The sequence below is a fragment of the Neoarius graeffei genome, chromosome 23 (genome assembly GCF_027579695.1).
Source record: "Neoarius graeffei isolate fNeoGra1 chromosome 23, fNeoGra1.pri, whole genome shotgun sequence".
In the NCBI taxonomy this organism is placed as follows: domain Eukaryota; kingdom Metazoa; phylum Chordata; class Actinopteri; order Siluriformes; family Ariidae; genus Neoarius; species Neoarius graeffei.
Window position 1 is genome coordinate 40,049,219 of NC_083591.1, and position 19,190 is coordinate 40,068,408.

At 41.6% G+C, this 19,190-nt stretch overlaps 1 protein-coding gene across 1 annotated transcript in view; it reads right to left on the reverse strand.

Moving 5' to 3' along the window:
* Positions 1-3,036: 3,036 nt before the first annotated feature.
* The window catches only part of cactin, a 35,432-nt gene continuing 19,278 nt past the window's right edge, over positions 3,037-19,190 (reverse strand). The window contains exons 5-10 of the mRNA XM_060906158.1: positions 13,462-13,624; positions 11,475-11,589; positions 4,879-5,071; positions 4,664-4,786; positions 4,179-4,555; positions 3,037-3,762 (exon numbers count right to left, since the gene is read on the reverse strand). Of these exons, the coding sequence (XP_060762141.1) occupies positions 3,272-3,762; positions 4,179-4,555; positions 4,664-4,786; positions 4,879-5,071; positions 11,475-11,589; positions 13,462-13,624 (1,462 nt within the window). The 3' untranslated portion in view covers positions 3,037-3,271. The remainder of the gene's footprint in view (positions 3,763-4,178; positions 4,556-4,663; positions 4,787-4,878; positions 5,072-11,474; positions 11,590-13,461; positions 13,625-19,190) is intronic.

Consider the following 19,190-nt stretch of genomic DNA (forward strand, 5'->3'; position numbering starts at 1 on the left):
GCCATTTTCAAATGTTGACAAAGGGCGGGCATAGTTTGGTTTACGCATTATGACATTTCTAGCCACTGGGGTGACTTAAGAAGGTCAGAGGAACTCATTTTAACGTTAAAAAACCTCAGAAAGTGAAAATTTCATGCCATGGGACTTTTAAGTCTTGTGTAAAATGTTTAGGAATTCACCTAACCAAAAACAGTGCCATGAGTGAAACATTAAATATTCATGATAAAATTCTTCAATGTAAATCAAAATTAAATTCATGGTTACAAAGAGATCTAAGGGCGGCACGGTGGTGTAGTGGTTAGCGCTGTCGCCTCACAGCAAGAAGGTCCTGGGTTCGAGCCCCGGGGCCGGCGAGGGCCTTTCTGTGTGGAGTTTGCATGTTCTCCCCGTGTCCGCGTGGGTTTCCTCCGGGTGCTCCGGTTTCCCCCACAGTCCAAAGACATGCAGGTTAGGTTAACTGGTGACTCTAAATTGACCGTGAGTGTGAATGGTTGTCTGTGTCTATGTGTCAGCCCTGTGATGACCTGGCGACTTGTCCAGGGTGTACCCCGCCTTTCGCCCGTAGTCAGCTGGGATAGGCTCCAGCTTGCCTGCGACCCTGTAGAAGGATAAAGCGGCTACAGATAATGAGATGAGATGAGAAAGAGATCTAACAATATTTGGAAGAACGTACTTAACTAAAATGGAATCCTCAGCAAGATGTATTTACCCCGCCTATGCTATGGCTATAAAACCATCAAAACAATTAATCAACTAAACTTTAACTACATTTGGAAAAACCGAGCTCACTATATCAAAAAATCTGAAATTATAAAAGAATATAAAGAAGGTGGCATACAAGCAATTGACTTTGAATGTCTAAATGCTGTCTTAAAAATAAAATGGTTAAAATCTTTTCTGCTAGATAGAAATAATATTTGGTTTTGTCTTTCCAAAGGCTTATTTGAAAAAAATGGGAGGTATTGAGTTTGTCCTTAAATGTGATTTTAAAATAGAAAACCTACCAGTCAAGTTGGCGTCCTTTCACAAGCAGGTTCGGTTATGCTGGAAACTTATGTACAACTACAACTTTACACCACACCAAACACCAATTTGGAATAATAGATATGTTCTGTGTAATGGAAAAATCTCTCTTTTTGCAACACTGGATGGATAAAGGTATTTGGTTAATATCTCACCTTATGGATAATCAGGGCAACTGGCTGTTATATGAAAACTTCTGCTCCATTCATAATATTACCTGCAGAAAAGCTGAATTTAATAAAATATGCAAAGCAATTCCTCAACCAGTCAAACAACTTGTACAAAACATTGATCTTGAGAGTTTGCCTCCTCCTAACCTTCCAATACTCTACATCATGGAACAAGACTTTCTTAACAAAAAGATACCAAACAAAATCCTACGTAATCATTTGAATAATAATCTATACCCAATACGTTCAAATAGAAATTCCATCTTTCAGAAGTTCTCTGAAGTAGAGGTTAAAAAATGGAGGACCCAATATCTAAAATTTCCTGCAAGTCCAAAGGTGAAGGAAGTGCATTTTAAGACTTTGAATAAGATTTATCCATCCAGTGAAATGCTGAGAGTGAGGTTCAATATTGACAGTATTGATAACTGTATTTTCTGTGAATCAGATATTGAAACTATAGACCATCTTTCCTTTCAATGTATTTACACAAAAACATTTTGGGAGGACTTTTTGGACTGGCTTTCTTCTAAAATCCAGCTACAGGACACACTTACCCTGGACAACATAACATCTGGGACGAATCTGAAGGATTCACAAGCGGACTATGTTATAAATAATTTACTATTGCTCTCGAAATAGTTCATTCACTGCTCAAAATAGAAAAAAAGTAAAGCCTATTGTCACTGTGTTCAAAAAACATCTTGTAGAAAATTCTCACTGCCTTAAAGTGCATGAAATGCAAAAAAGCCATGTCACTCTTGAATGCATTTGATCATTTTAAAATATTTGAAGACCTCTAGGGGCGGCACGGTGGTGTAGTGGTTGGCACTGTCGCCTCACAGCAAGAAGGTCCGGGTTCAAGCCCCGTGGCCGGCGAGGGCCTTTCTGTGTGGAGTTTGCATGTTCTCCCCGTGTCTGCGTGGGTTTCCTCCGGGTGCTCCGGTTTCCCCCACAGTCCAAAGACATGCAGGTTAGGTTAACTGGTGACTCTAAATTGACTGTAGGTGTGAATGTGAATGGTTGTCTGTGTCAGCCCCGTGATGACCTGGCAACTTGTCCAGGGTGTACCCCGCCTTTCACCCGTAGTCAGCTGGGATAGGCTCCAGCTTGCCTGCGACCCTGTAGAACAGGATAAAGCAGCTAGAGATAATGAGATGAGATGAAGACCTATAGTGGTAATTATACGACTGTATGAATGTATGAGTGAATGGGAGTGTTTTGTTTTACCTTGTGCCTTGAACATTTTTGTTTACTCATGCAACATATTTGTATGCCTAAATGTTTGTATACCTGAATATTTGCAACCAATAAATAAATAAAAATTCTTTCAAACTAGCCGCAAACGTGTTGCTGGTGTCGCAAAGCCGTTGCGAACCCTTCTCAAGTCACTTACCGTGAGGCTTCCTCTACTTCCTTGCCTGCCGAGGGAAAGCCGGGCTGCGACAGCCTGTGACTAGTTGGAGACAACAATTGCAGTAAAATATGCGAACATCAATTCAGTGTGATTCCAAGTGAAAATTGTCGCTAATTCACATATTTTATTGCAATTGTTGTGTCTCCAACTAGTCGTGGGCTGTCGCAGCCCAGTGAGATACTACCCTTATAGGGAGTGCTCTACTGTTACACCAATTCTTAAAACACGATGATAACACGAGATCAACTGTTCATAGCGCACGATCACGATTCACCGTTCTGGTGATTGTAATGCTTATGCACATGCACTATTGTAATCCTTATGCGTATGTGCAGTGCACAATTGTTACATTCTTACAGCACGATAACATAGTGGCTACCGCCTCTATATGAGGCAGTAGCCACAAAAACTACACCCACACACACAAACTCATGTTTCTTGTGTATTTTATAAACTGTACATCATATTTAATATGTCATATAAGTTTGTAATGGTGCAATAGGGTAGGGTTACTTGGGGGATGGAAATTTATTAAAATATATCAAACTGTTTCATATTTAATTTTGTATAACCAGGAAAAAAAAACACTTTGAACAACAACAAAAAAAATTAAATACAAGATTTGTCATATAACTGTTCATCTTCAAACTTGAGCCTCAGCTTCTCATCTCCTGTAGCGATAGCGCTTGAAATGAAACCATAGCTGGAAGATGCCGTTGGCGAACTGACACCGGAAGCCATGTCGATGCGAGTACTCCCATTCGCGGTTGACGATCTTAAACGCAATGTCCTCATAAGGCGGCCCAGCATGAAAACGCAGAATGCCAAAGTCCTTGTTGTCAGGGCTTGGCTCAAGGAAGTACTGTGGCGTGGAGCGCTTGTCGATCAGGTCAGGATAGAAGATGTTAAACTTATAACCCTGGACAATTTTGGGTGGTGGGTTGTCAAAGTCATAGTGCGTCTGATTGTACTTGTTCCACTCGAAACCTGTGTGCACACGATTGAAGAAACGAGGCTTGCGTGGTCGGTACTTGTCAGCCCACATGTACATTTTCCCAGTCAAGGGCATCTCTACACTGAACTGGGCCTCGTCACCCCCCATGCCCTCTTTAGCACGTCGCACAAACGCATCCTCTGCACTCTCACTGGCGTCACCTGAAGGCAAAAGAGAAATAAATTTTAAAAATGTTGTCGGAATTTAATCCACCTTGAAGTGGTGTGACGAGTGCTGCAACATTACTGAGGAAGCCATCCTGGACAACCAGAATGATTACAAATTGAGATTTGAAAGTAATTAATCTGCATCCCATTATAGCATAATGATGTCTTTTAAAGAAAAGACAGATTTTTATTACCTTGGAGTCTTAGCAACTAAGGAAGCAAACATCAGACACCAAATGCGTCATGGTTGATGTTAAATTTAATTACTTTTGAAGGAACCAATCATTAAAACCACAAAACCTTTGTAATGGTTCAGAATATGTGACATGACATACTTCATGTATCATGACCACTTCCTCATTATTTATTACTAAATTTCAGTTCACAGAGAAGAGATATCGTGCACACACCTGTGACTTGCAGCTGTCTGCGGGCAAGCTGGAGGCGTTGGAGGTCTTCTTCTGCGTCCACGACGTGCGTGTCAAGTGGAAGCTCAGAGGGCTGCAGGAGCACGGGACTGTAACGGCCTGAGTCATACTCAGCCTGGCTCTGCTGGATCAGATCCTCCTCGGTCAGCACAGCCTCCACTCCTTCGTTTTTCTCTCCCTCCTCACCTCCTTCTTCTTCTTCTTCTCCTCCTCCCTCACCTCCATCCTTCTCCTCGGGTGCTCTGGAGCTTGGCCCAGGCCTCTCTTCATCCTCTTCCTCTTCTCTCTCCTCCACCTGCTCTGGCAACTCAGCAGCAGCCTCTGAGGGAGATGATCTAGAAGGCTCCTCCTCATTTGTACTATGATAAGAAAAGGGAATGAAATGATTTAAAATAATTTTAAAATAGACCCAGTGCTTATCATCATCAGTGCTAACCGAGCAGGAGAGACCAGAACTGTTAACTCACACTGCATTCTCAGCCTCAGGTTCCTCTTTGATAATGGGGAAGAGTGGTTCACTTTCCACCCCCTGCTCCTGCTTCAGCTTATAGAGTTTCTGTCTGAGGACTTCCTGATGCCTCTCCCTCAGTCTGCAAAGCACAGAAGTAACACACACAGTGTAAAAATCGGTGAGGCCTGTTTCAGAAGCATCTCGTGTAACTTAGTAGTAGAAGCCTAATACCTTGCCCGTGCCATGTAGACTCGGACCTGCTGCAGCAGACTCTCCCAGTAGCCAATGTCCAGGTTTGAGCCACCAGCCTGGATCTTACTCTCTATGTTCATGTGCAGCGCCTGCAGCTGGCTGTACGTTTTACCTTTGAACACAGACTGCACATCTGTACTCACTGAAGTGTTGATACCCTCACGGCGGTCACCTGTTTATAAAGAGAGACAGCTTGATCATTGTACAGTTGGTACGATGCGTCACAATTCTTCAGTTTTACTGTATTTTCTAGAAAGAACAACAGTAATCAAATCTACTTCAGTGAATCTTACTACAATAAACAAAAATTCAGGGCACTTTGAACTGAAAACCAAACAGTTTTGAACTTTGTAATACTGCAGAACATGCAGTAATTCATTCTGCATTAAAAATTCAGGTTCAGAAAGAACGACTATTTCAGCCAAAACATTAATCATTTTTATTCTTTCAAAATAACGCGATCAATGACCAAAATTTTGGTTGCTCCCCAAGTTTTACCCACTCACCATATTCCAGACAATATACTTTCTTGTTTGAGAGTTTATATGGTAAATGATAAGGTTATTTATAAAATGGCTCGTTTTTATACAGTGGTGCTTGAAAGTTTGTGAACCCTTTAGAATTTTTTATATTTCTACATAAATATGATCTAAAACATCGTCAGATTTTCACACAAGTCCTAAAAGTAGATAAAGAGAACCCAGTTAAACAAATGAGACAAAAATATTATACGTGGTCATTTAATTATTGAGGAAAACGATCCAGTATTACATATTTGAGAGTGGCAAAAGTATGTGAACCTCTAGGATTAGCAGTTAATTTGAAGGTGAAATTAGAGTCAGGTGTTTTCAATCAGTGGGATGACAATCAGGTGTGAGTGGGCATCCTGTTTTATTTAAAGAACAGGGATCTATCAAAGTCTGATCTTCACAACACATGTTTGTGGAAGTGTATCGTGCCACGAACAAAGGAGATTTCTAAGGACCTCAGAAAAAGCGTTGTTGATGCTCATCAGGCTGGAAAAGGTTACAAAACCATCTCTAAAGAGTTTGGACTCCACCAATCCACAGTCAGACAGATTGTGTACAAATGGAGGAAATTCAAGACCACTGTTACCCTCCCCAGGAGCAGGGATGAGAATGGGACATTTAAAACAAAAAACAAAAAACTCTGAAATGTCTGCTAAGGGCAGACATAACGCACGCAAAGCGTGCATGGGGGGATTTCAAGGGGGGGTGCGCCTTATATATGAATGTTTTCAAATTCAATGATGGTTTAAAACGTTTATAAACTTTAAGATAACAAATATATATCGTGAGCGATAATGGAGGTAACCGTAACGATATATTAGATTCCTCCTGACTATCTTTGACAATTTAAGTAAAATGTACCTTTGTGCTGTTTTGTTTTGATGTGCTCCTGGATGTTTCTAGCTCCTCCATTTCCATAATTGATCATATCTGAGCACAGAATACACAGAACCTTTCCCGGCACGTCCACTTTTCGGATAGGTTCCATCAGGCACGTCGTCACAGTTTGTGTCCCTATCTGCACGGTAACACTACTATCGAGCCATGCCCATCAGAAACAGTTCTTTATCCCGTTCGATTTATCGATTTCCCTGGCACGATCCTCAATTTTGCGGTCCAAAACTTTCGCCATATTGGCGAAGTAACTTTGAAAACTAACCAAAATAACTAGAACTTAAGAAGTGATCAAAACCGTGTATGTATAGCTTGTTTCTCCGTGAACTGTAGAAGTGAGATGAAACTAGCGCCAAAACGTTGCCGGAAGTCGTCGTTGGCATAAATATTGAAGAAAGCAATGACAATTTCCGTTATCACAGCTGCAACTAATTTTGCGATGAGCGTTGCCGAAACAGGTATGAGAATGAAAAATATTTTAAAAGTCTGAAAAAAGCCAGAGGTTTGGGGGCCGCAAGCACCCAGCAGGGCCCAGGGGCAGAGCCCTGGTGGGGGCCCAGGGGGTGGAAGCTAATGATTTTTGGCTTTTTTTTTTTTTACCCCAAAACCATTAATTTTATCAGCAAAAAGTTGCAATTTATTTGGAAATAAATTCCCCTTCTTGGTGGACTACCAGGTGAAAATGATTAATATGGGACAAGAGACTTGTTTTTAATCAATTCACATTTGATGATTTAAAAAAAAAAATCAAATCAGTGCACCTTTTAATATAAACGAGCTCTACAGTATTATATTTCTGCATTTTAGCTATTCATGTCTTTGAATACTCTAATCCTTTAAAATGAAGTGCAAACCAGAAAAAAGTTCTATCATATAATTCTCTTAAGCTTTCTTCTGATGTTATCGTGGTAGCAGGAGGTCTTGCATATTAAGCAGGCAACATTCAACATCACTTATCACTTCCCTTTCAACTGTTGTGTGTACTAACTAGGTTTTATCTGGACAGGATGTTGTATAATGTAATACATATACCATATGCAATAAGTAGGAGAGTTATACACGGTATCATACCTAAAATTTTATCAGAAATATAGATACGATACTATGATTCTCCCCAACATGCTACATTAGATTATAAAAGATACACACTTGTATATGACGTGTATTTTATATATATATATATATATATATATATATATATATATATATATATATATATATATACGGAGTGCAGAATTATTAGGCAAGTTGTATTTTTGAGGATTAGTTTTATTATTGAACAACAACTATGTTCTCAATCAAACAAAAAGACTCATAAATATCAAAGCTGAATATGTATGGAAGTTAGAGTGGGGTGTTTTTAGTTTTGGCCATTTTAGGAGAATATGTATGTGTTCAGGTAACTTTCACTGTGCAGAATTATTAGGCAACTTAATAAAAACCAAATATGTAGCCATTTCACTTATTTATTTTCACCAGGTACACTGATATGACAACTCCAGATTTGCAAATAAACATATCTGACATTCAAACACAAAACAAATCAGTGACCAATATAGCCACCCTTCTTCATGAGGACACTCAAAAGCCTTCCATCCATAGATTCTGTCAATTTCTTTATCTGTTCACGACCAACATTGTGTGCAGCAGCAACCACGGCCTCCCAGACGCTGTTCAGAGAGGTGTACTGTTTTCCCTCTTTGTAGACCTCACGTTTTATAATGGACCACAGGTTCTCTATGGGGTTTAGGTCAGGTGAACAAGGGGGCCATGTCATTATTTTTTTCACCTTTCAGACCTTTACTGGCTAGCCACGCAGTGGAGTATTTGGACGCATGAGATGGAGCGTTATCCTGCATGAAAATCATGTTCTTCTTGAAAGATGCTGACTTTTTCCTATACCACTGCTTGAAGAAGGTTTCTTCCAGGAACTGGCAGTAGGTCTGGGAGTTGAGTTTGAGTCCATCCTCAACTCGAAAAGGTCCAACAAGCTCGTCTTTGATGATACCAGCCCATAGCAGTACTCCACCTCCACCTTGCTGGCGTCTGAGTCAGAGTGGAGCTCTGTGCCCATTACTGATCCAGCCACAGGCCCATTCATCTGGCCCATCAAGAGTCACTCTCATCTCATCAGACCACAGCACCTTAGAAAAACAGTCTTAAGATATTTCTTGGCCCAGTCTTGACATTTTATCTCGTGTGCCTTACTCAGTGGTGGTCGTTTTTCAGCCTTCCTTACCTTGGCCATGTCCCTCAGTATTGCACACCTTGTACTCTTTGACACTCCAGGAATGTTGCAACTCTGGAATATGGCAGAACTGGATGCTAATGGCTGCTTGTTAGCTTCACGCTTGATTTTCCGCAGATCATGTGCAGTTATTTTGCGCCTTTTTTTTCCCCGCACGCTTCTTTCGACCCTGTTGACTATTTGCAATGAAACGCTTGATTGTTCGGTGATCACGTTTCAACATCTTCGCAATTTCAAGAGTGCTGCATCCGTCTGCAAGACATCTCACAATTTTATACTTTTCAAAGTCTATCAGATCTCTCTTCTGACTCATTTTGCCAGAGGAAAAGAGGTTGCCTAATAATTATGCACACCTGATATAGGGTGTTGTCATTAGACCACACCCCCTCTCATTGCACAGATGCACAGCACCTGATATACTTAATTGGTAGTAGGCTTTCAAGCCTAAACAGCTTGGAGTGGGACAACATGCATTAAAAGGATGTTGTGGTCAAAATACTCACTTGCCTAATAATTCTGCACTCAGTGTATATTTTATATATATATATATATATATGTATAGTCATACATTGTTACTTTACGGAAATCTTCAATAAGTTTGGTCTTTTCATGGCAGCCTGTTGTAGACCTAAATATGATGCACATGAAATGACACTCCTCACCTCAACATGTCTTTTACAATCATTTAAGCCACCATGGGCAATGCTGAAATCACTGTTGCAAACAGTACATCGCGCGAAACTGTCATTATTTTTTACCCTTATTAGACAGGGAGATTCTTTTGTGTGATCTGAGGTGAAGTGGGTTTTGTATTTTCGTTTTTTGGGGCGCGTGCTCTCGCTCTGCCATGCCGATCCTGTAGGCTGCACTGACTCAACTGAAACTTCGGTCCTCAAGAAAAGGGATAAAAGCCCGCGCACACTGAAAGCTGATTGGGTTACTCAGCAAAATAAGCCAATCAGGATGCTCTTTGTCTAGCATGTGCTACATGAACAGGCACACACGCAGTTTCTCTCTCACGCTCCGTCATATGCGCACATTCTAAGATGCGCGATGCAGACATTAATGTTTCGCGTGCATGCTCTTGCTCTAGATTCTGGGAGATATTATCCAATTTGCGGGCATCAGGGAGCCACTATCAATATGCGGGAGACTCCCAGAACTTCCGGGAGACTCGGGATGTCTGCGTTATAAGGTGACCACAGATCATTAACCATACACACACACCCTGAAAATTTCTCAACGGATGGGGGCGTCGTGGCTCGGGTGGATGGGGCGCCGTGCCGTGGGTCCGGGGACCCGGGTTCGGTTCCGGCCTGGGGTCATTTCCCGATCCCTCCCCGTCTCTCTCTCCTGCTCATTTCCTGTCTCTACACTGTCCTATCCAATAAAGGTGCAAAAAGCCCCAAAAAATCTTTAAAAAAAAAAAAAAATAAAATTCTCAACGGATTTACATCGATCTCAAAAACGATCATTTTGGTCTGAAAAAGTCGGAAATCCGCCAATTGGCGGAAAATTCTCATCCCTGTGAAAGATGCTGGTGGGCGGGCGGTCCTGCCTGCTTGTGCCACCACAAGCCTCGCCTCGCGCCAACCCCTACCCCCCGAAATTTTCTCAACGGATTTACACGTTTCACAAAAATGACATTTTCAGTGGGAAAAACTCGGAATTCCGCGGAAAATTCTCATCCCTGCAGGAGTGGTCGACCAACAAAGATCACTCCAAGAGCAAGGCATGTAATAGTCAGCAAGGTCACAAAGGACCCCAGGGTAACTTCTAAGCAACTGAAGGCCTCTCTCACATTGGCTAATGTTAATGTTCATGAGTCCACCATCAGGAGAACACTGAACAGTGGTATGCATGGCAGGGTTGCAAGGAGAAAGCCACTGCTCTCCAAAAAGAACATTGATGCTCGTCTGCAGTTTGCCAAAGATCACATGGACAAGCCAGAAGGCTATTGGAAAAATGTTTTGTGGACGGATGAGACCAAAATAGAACTTTTTGGTTTAAATGGGAAGCATTATGTTTGGAGAAAGGAAAACACTGCATTCCAGCATAAGAACCTTATCCCATCTGTGAAACATGGTGGTGGTAGTATCATGGTTTGGGCCCGTTTTGCTTCATCTGGACCAGGACGGCTTGCCATCATTGATGGAACAATGAATTCTGAATTATACCAGCGAATTCTAAAGGAAAATGTCAGGACATCTGTCCATGAACTGAATCTCAAGAGAAGGTAGGTCATGCAGCAAGACAACGACCCTAAGCACACAAGCCGTTCTACCAAAGAATTGTTAAAAAAAAGAATAAAAAGTTAATACGTTTTGGAATAGCCAAGTCAAAGTCCTGACCTTAATCCAACTGAAATGTTGTGGAAGGACCTGAAGCGAGCAGTTCATGTGAGGAAACCCACCAACAACCCAGAGTTGAAGCTGTTCTGTACGGAGGAATGGGCTAAAATTCCTCCAAGCCGGTGTGCAGGACTGATCAACAGTTACCGCAAACGTTTAGTTGCAGTTATTGCTGCACAAGGGAGTCACACCAGATACTGAAAGCAAAGGTTCACATACTTTTGCCACTCACAGATATGTAATATTGGATCATTTTCCTCAATAAATGAATGACCAAGTATAATATTTTTGTCTGATTTGTTTAACTGGGTTCTCTTTATCTACTTTTCAGACTTGTGTGAAAATTTGATGTTGTTTTAGGTCATATTTATGCAGAAATATAGAAAATTCTAAAGGGTTCACAAACTTTCAAGCACCACTATACAGCATGTAGATTACTGTTGCTTATTTGAATTTGAGAAATTTTACCTATTTAAAACACATTCACTGTTCCTTTACAAGATCTAAAAGCTGAATTTGCCAAATACTCAATGTGATTAAGTTGTGCTTTACCTGGCCCTCTCCCTGAAGCTTCCAGTTTGCGCAGTTTGTTGATCTCGTCCTCCGTGATCGTGGTCATGTCTCGCCAAAAATCCACATTCTTCCCCTGCTCCAACTCCATATACACCTACGATTTACACGAATAAAGAAGTTTAAAAATATGATCTCACCATTTCCATTCTATGTAAACCTACATCACACATTAGAAATATAATAATAAAAATATAACTTCACAATAACACAACATAGTAAAAGTTTTTTTTTTCCCCATTTCATGCTACAACCCCGATTCCAAAAAAGTTGGGACAAAGTACAAATTGTAAATAAAAACGGAATGCAATGATGTGGAAGTTTCAAAATTCCATATTTTATTCAGAATAGAACATACATATCAAATGTTTAAACTGAGAAAATGTATCATTTAAAAAGAAAAATTAGGTGATTTTAAATTTCATGACAACAACACATCTCAAAAAAGTTGGGACAAGGCCATGTTTACCACTGTGAGACATCCCCTTTTCTCTTTACAACAGTCTGTAAACGTCTGGGGACTGAGGAGACAAGTTGCTCAAGTTTAGGGATAGGAATGTTAACCCATTCTTGTCTAATGTAGGATTCTAGTTGCTCAACTGTCTTAGGTCTTTTTTGTCATATCTTCCGTTTTATGATGCACCAAATGTTTTCTATGGGTGAAAGATCTGGACTTCAGGCTGGCCAGTTCAGTACCCGGACCCTTCTTCTACGCAGCCATGATGCTGTAATTGATGCAGTATGTGGTTTGGCATTGTCATGTTGGAAAATGCAAGGTCTTCCCTGAAAGAGACGTCGTCTGGATGGGAGCACATGTTGCTCTAGAACCTGGATATACCTTTCAGCATTGATGGTGTCTTTCCAGATGTGTAAGCTGCCCATGCCACACGCACTAATGCAACCCCATACCATCAGAGATGCAGGCTTCTGAACTGAGCGCTGATGATAACTCGGGTCGTCCTTCTCCTCTTTAGTCCGAATGACACGGCGTCCCTGATTTCCATAAAGAACTTCAAATTTTGATTCGTCTGACCACAGAACAGTTTTCCACTTTGCCACAGTCCATTTTAAATGAGCCTTGGCCCAGAGAAGACGTTTGCGCTTCTGGATCATGTTTAGATACGGCTTCTTCTTTGAACTATAGAGTTTTAGCTGGCAACGGCGGATGGCACGGTGAATTGTGTTCACAGATAATGTTCTCTGGAAATATTCCTGAGCCCATTTTGTGATTTCCAATACAGAAGCATGCCTGTATGTGATGCAGTGCCGTCTAAGGGCCCGAAGATCACGGGCACCCAGTATGGTTTTCTGGCCTTGACCCTTACGCACAGAGATTCTTCAAGATTCTCTGAATCTTTTGATGATATTATGCACTGTAGATGATGATATGTTCAAACTCTTTGCAATTTTACACTGTCGAACTCCTTTCTGATATTGCTCCACTATTTGTCGGCACAGAATTAGGGGGATTGGTGATCCTCTTCCCATCTTTACTTCTGAGAGCCGCTGCCACTCCAAGATGCTCTTTTTATACCCAGTCATGTTAATGACCTATTGCCAATTGACCTAATGAGTTGCAATTTGGTCCTCCAGCTGTTCCTTCTTTGTACCTTTAACTTTTCCAGCCTCTTATTGCCCCTGTCCCAACTTTTTTGAGATGTGTTGCGGTCATGAAATTTCAAATGAGCCAATATTTGGCATGAAATTTCAAAATGTCTCACTTTCGACATTTGATATGTTGTCTATATGTTCTATTGTGAATACAATATCAGTTTGAGAGATTTGTAAAGTATCACATTCCGTTTTTATTGACAATTTGTACTTTGTCCCAACTTTTTTGGAATTGGGGTTGTAACAGCAATGACACAGAAATGACAAATTAAGCTAATGATTACAAAAAAGGTGAAAGAAGGGAACATCTTATAATATTTAGTCCCTCTTCAAAGTCCCCTAGCTGAAGAGCACGCACCTTGATGTCCTCCAGCAGGTCATCCATGTCTGTAACAGTGAGTCCGTTCAGGAAGGTGTATGGTTCGTGCATCTCTACGGACAGGTCATCATCCTCAGCGCTGATGTATTTGGCCAGCAGGTCAATGGGCTTGGCTCGACCATCTCGGATGCGGATCTTAGACCTGCATGTGCAAAAGAACAAATTACAATCAAAACTTACCTGAAACCAGGTGACTGGATGTGAAGGGGTTTTTTTAAGCAGGTTTGGTTACTGTGAGGATCTCAGTATCGGTCACAAGCCACTACAAAGAGCTACGATACTGAAAAAGTTACTCCATTTTTTTCCCCCCTTATGGTGGTCAGATGCCTCTGCTAAAATGAAACAAACCTGTAACTCCTTGTCCATAATGATCAGCACAATGTATGGACAAAAAAGGGTTTGGCTTTTAATTTAAAGAACACCATCCCAACTGTGAAGCATGGTGGCGGCAGCAACGTCTTGTGGCAGTGTTTTGCTAGAAAAAGGACTAGTAAACTTCAAAAAGAACAGATGACACCATGAGGAAGAAGGAATATTAGTTAATTAGTTTATTTATTCCTTCTAGCAGCAACAACTGAATTACAAGGAACGTCGGCAAGACAAACAATCCGACATACAAAAACACATCAATAAATCACTAACAATAAATTATTACATATAAATACAGGGTTCCCCCACTGGCACTGGTCATTGACGAACATAATCCAGAAGTGACGAAGAGAAAATTACTAGCAGTCATCATGGTGACAAATGTATTTGTCATCTTTATCATACGGTCAGATTTTCTAGAAACCCCTTTCTAGAAAAGCTAGAGTGTAAACAATGAGCACATGCTTGTGACCAATAATAATCGACTTCACATAATGACCAAATGAGCACCAAGCTTTTGACCAATCGCAATGTGTCTTAGTCAGCCTGGCGTAATCATTTTTGAATCAAACAATGGCACAGTCTAAGCTGACAATGTTTTTTGGGCTAACGTATGATGTAAAATGCGGTGTCATTCTGTGTTCGGTTTGCAAATCGACAGAAAAATTGGATTTCTTCCCTGTTGGTTGGTCCAAGACTCTTCTCGACTCTGTTCAATTGCAAATCAAGTTGTGTGTTGAAGTAAAAGGTAAGGGAGTCCTAATATCTCTTTTGAATAATTCCATGGGCGGCACGGTGGTGTACTGGTTAGCGCTGTCGCCTCACAGCAAGAAGGTCCGGGTTCGAGCCCCGTGGCCAGCGAGGGCCTTTCTGTGCAGAGTTTGCATGTTCTCCCCGTGTCCGTGTGGGTTTCCTCCGGGTGCTCCAGTTTCCCGCACAGTCCAAAGACATGCAGGTTAGGTTAACTGGTGACTCTAAATTGACCGCAGGTGTGAATGTGAATGGTTGTCTATGTGTCAGCCCTGTGATGACCTGGTGACTTGTCCAGGGTGTACCCCGCCTTTCACCCATACTCAGCTGGGATAGGCTCCAGCTTGCCTGCGACCCTGTAGAACAGGATAAAGCAGCTAGAGATGAGATGAGAATAATTCCATGCTAAAATAACCTTAACTACGCTCAAACTAAAGAGGCTTATTTTAGCTTGATGGTGCACAGGGAGCCCAAAATCAAGTCTCTCTCATTAGAGGCTGGAGTGGAGCCGAAATTTTATATGTAATGGAGAGGCCTGTATCTGTACAAATCAGGCTTGTAGTACTCAAGACCAGGACTTGGTCTCGAGTCAGACTCATGCCCTAGTTTTAAGGACTCATTACTTGAGCACTGATAACTCAGACTCGTACATTAACTGCATTCTGACTTGTAAATTGGAGACGAGGACTCAGATTTTTTTTCTTTATTTTTTTTATAACATGCCATAAAAATTTGGCATAAGATATTTATATCAAATGTTAATTTTTGTATGAATTTCATGCAAGAGTGTCAAACCTGCACGCATGCAACAGATAGACTCTCAGGCATGCGCCGGACAGCGCGTGTGCCAAGCGGACTCTCGTGCATGCACTGTAAACGGTTTCACAAAGGTAGCAACAGCCACCATCAAATGGTGCGGTTGGAGTCTTGTTCTCGGACTCGACTCGGATCAATAGTGGACTCGACTCAATTTTCTTTAATGAAAATGACTGACTTGAACACTGGGGACTCGAGACTGGACTCGACAACACCACTGGTATAAATATTTGAATTGTGCCAGTTTGGTTGGGATAAACCTGTATCAAGTCCACTTTGATATGTCGGTAACTAAGAAAAAATACAAACGAAGTGAAGAAAAAATAAAAAGTGAAGAATACTTCTTTGACTTGATTTTTCAAGGAAAAAAGTGGACAATATTTTTCAGAAATGATTTGCACAGTAAATAAGGAAATTCAAGTTAGGTGATATTAAATCTACTTTATATCTTCTTATCAACTTGTACCCTAACCAGCAAGCATTTTATTACTATCTGCCACCAAAAATCATTAAAGCGCTTAGTTCTCGCCGCCACTTCAACCACCCGAAAGTTCCCTGACCTAAGATAAGGTTGACAGAATTCAGAAGGGGAAATAAGGCACTTTGAGAGGGACCCCACTGCACTTCTTCATAAACTTAATACATAATTCTTCACATCAATCACTGACAGTAAGTAATTTAGAAAGCTGTAAGGCTTCTTTATAGCTTGAACCTGGGAAAATAATACATAAAACTCTCTTTTGAACTGACTCAATTAGGTCAGAAAGATAAAAATCAGGTAAGGTAGCTTAGACCAGGGAGACATTCAAGAATGGACCTAATGACTGCACAATAGACCTTAACTAGGTCCAAGGGAGGGAGACCACTCTTCTTAAGCAATCTCTAGCAAATAATCTTTTGTTGGCTTTCTTAACGATATCATTACAATGAACATTCCATGTGAGATGATTAGAAATATACACACCTAGTAACTGATACTCTGACCTAGTTCCAAAGGCACAGAGCCCATCACTGAAGGGCCTGGTTCACAAGGCTTATAATGTAAAAAGTCAATAAGCATATCTTTGCATTTTTTTGGATTTTGGGCCAAAAAAGCCCAACAGCGTCTGTGCTTCCTCCGCAAACTGAGGAGAGCAAGAGCCCCGGCCCCCATCATGCACACATTCTACAGAGGCACCATCGAGAACATCCTGACCAGCTGCATCACTGTGTGGTACGGCGCCTGCACCGTGTCCTGCTGCAAGACTCTGCAGCGCATCATGAGAGCAGCTGAGAGGATCATTGGTGTCTCTCTCCCTTCTCTTATGGATGTCTATAACTCCCGCCTCACCCGCAAAGCCATCAGGATTGCAGGTAACCCCACCCACCCATCTCACAGCCTCTTCAGCCTGCTGCCGTCGGGGAGGAGACTGCGGAGTCTCCGGGCCAAAACCAGCAGGCTCAAGAACAGTTTCTTTCACCAGGCGGTCAGGAGGCTCAACTCTCTCCCTGTTCTGCCCCTCCTCCCCCCTCTGCCACAGATTCTGCCCGCACACCCCCTTGTCCCCCCTTCAGCATCTGACATCATGTCACCCTCACAGTCCCCCCCCCCTCCCCCAACACACATACTCTCAACGTTCATTCGCACACTGAACTCAGGGACTGCACATTTCACTTTACCTCGCTCATTTGCACTATTCCGCACTACCTCACCTTAACAGCTATTAGTTTATTGTTTATACTGGTTATTTCATGTTTACCAGCTATATCTCAAGTGCCCTTGACTGTTTATTATGTCCTTGTTTAGTCTATGTCCATTTCTTATCTAGAGTGTTTATATTGTTTATTTCAATTATTCTATTTTTTATTTATTGCATTGCCTGTTTGCACCGTGGGTCAGAGAGGACTGAAATTTCATCTGTGCTGTATGTCGAGCATGTATAGCATATTTGACAATAAAGTTGACTTGACTTGATTTTGCTCTGTTGTGTTCCACCAAAAGAGTATCCATCATCTCTCCAAAGTCCAGACCTTTAAAATTTGAAGTTCAGGACTGTAGTAATTCATGAATAATAATAATAATAATAATAATAATAATAATACGCAATCCATTTGATTAACTGCAAATCTTGCATGCGATGATTAACTCATTCTACCAGTTTGCAAATGTGTTTTACAAGCGAATAACGCATTGACTGTCGGGAGGGTGTATGTTCCTTTCCCTCATAAATGGAAGTAAAACACACACGGAGCCTTAAACACTGCGTTCCATGAGGCTGGCAGGGGGAGTCGGCTCTCTTCTGTGGGATTTTTAACTAGTTTTAGAATGCTAGTTTAAGCTGATATGTGATTGATCTAACGGTAAAACAGGACGAGGGCTCGAGAACTCTGACACATTGAAAGGTTACAATTTTACTTGGCAAGAGAATGTATCTGAATTCTGATTGGTGGTGGTTATATTATTGCCCTTTTGTTGTCTTCTTGAGCCCAGAGCAGAAGGAGAGGGGAGGGAGGGACAGGGTTCTACAGAGAAAAGTTTTTAGCCTACAGTTTTCAAATGAAGCCCCTCGAAAACCAATCAGTTCAGCAGATATATGTACTTGGTATGTGACGTTTTCAAAAGAGAGGCGGGAGTAACCAAAAATTTCTGATCAAGAAGGCGGAGGCTGTTATGATTATTGCGTGAAAATGTTTTGATTAAAAGGTGTCTGGGCCACGAACAATGTCCATATCACCATCGGGTTGTTGTTTACATGTGTCATGTTACACGAACTCGGTCAGGACTCTCTGCAGGTCTTAACTGGAGCACTTTAAATTAAGGGTAAGGGGCTCTGCATGCTCTTGCAACAAGGCTTTCGCCGATAGCTTTTCGCAGACAGTTGTAATTTATCGTTGAGCGGGGAGTAATAGGCGTGCGCGATGTTATTCACCACCACAACGCAAGGGGGCGCGAAGTCGCGAAATCGCTAGGAGTAGTTGGTGGGTGTGGTTAGTGGAGAGTTTATCCTCCGGTTACTTATAATGACTAGAACTGGAGTCGTATAGATGTACGTACTTCCTCGATCAATCGCTCTTCGTGCTGCTCCATCTTCGCTCGTGTTTTTAAAAATGGCGGTCATGAAAACAAAACAAACCGGGAAAGTAGGGAAGCAGAAGTGCGTGTACAGCAGATGTAGAGTGGACCAATTAGAGCCCTTGTCTGCGACGCTGTCTGAGGTGGTCACAATTTTTGGGAGGTGCGCGCAGAGAGTCTGCGAAGGGGGGGGGCTTCGCAGACGCCATCTGCGAGGACTGGGTTGTCAGCATAAATTGGCCTTTAGCAGGCTGCTAAAGTTTGTAGGCGCTTCACAAGCAAGACTCGGTGCAATGTTAGCCAACATTAGCACAATATGATATGATTTAATAATGTCTTTGTGACCTTAATGAACACCAGTTGTTGTATCAAGTCGGATTGTTATTTACATACCACACAAACTTAGAAAACAGTCATATTCGTATGTTGTCGTTTTTACACACTGAACTAACGGTTACTAACTGTTGTTAACTGATTAATTTTACGAGCTAATCTAATGCTACATTCCTCAAGGACAGTTTGCTAGCTAGCAGCCAGTCACTGCACTGCAACTGCACTTGCTAATTGACATGGTAGCCAAACCTGCTTGCTGTTTTCGCAACCACTTCCCCAGAATGAATATTCGTGAGCGAATTTTGCATGGTTTCGCCCAGTGGAAACCTACAGTAACCCTTTGTCTACTGTGCACGGAGTGGGATTTTTTTTCCCTTCAATCAGAAAT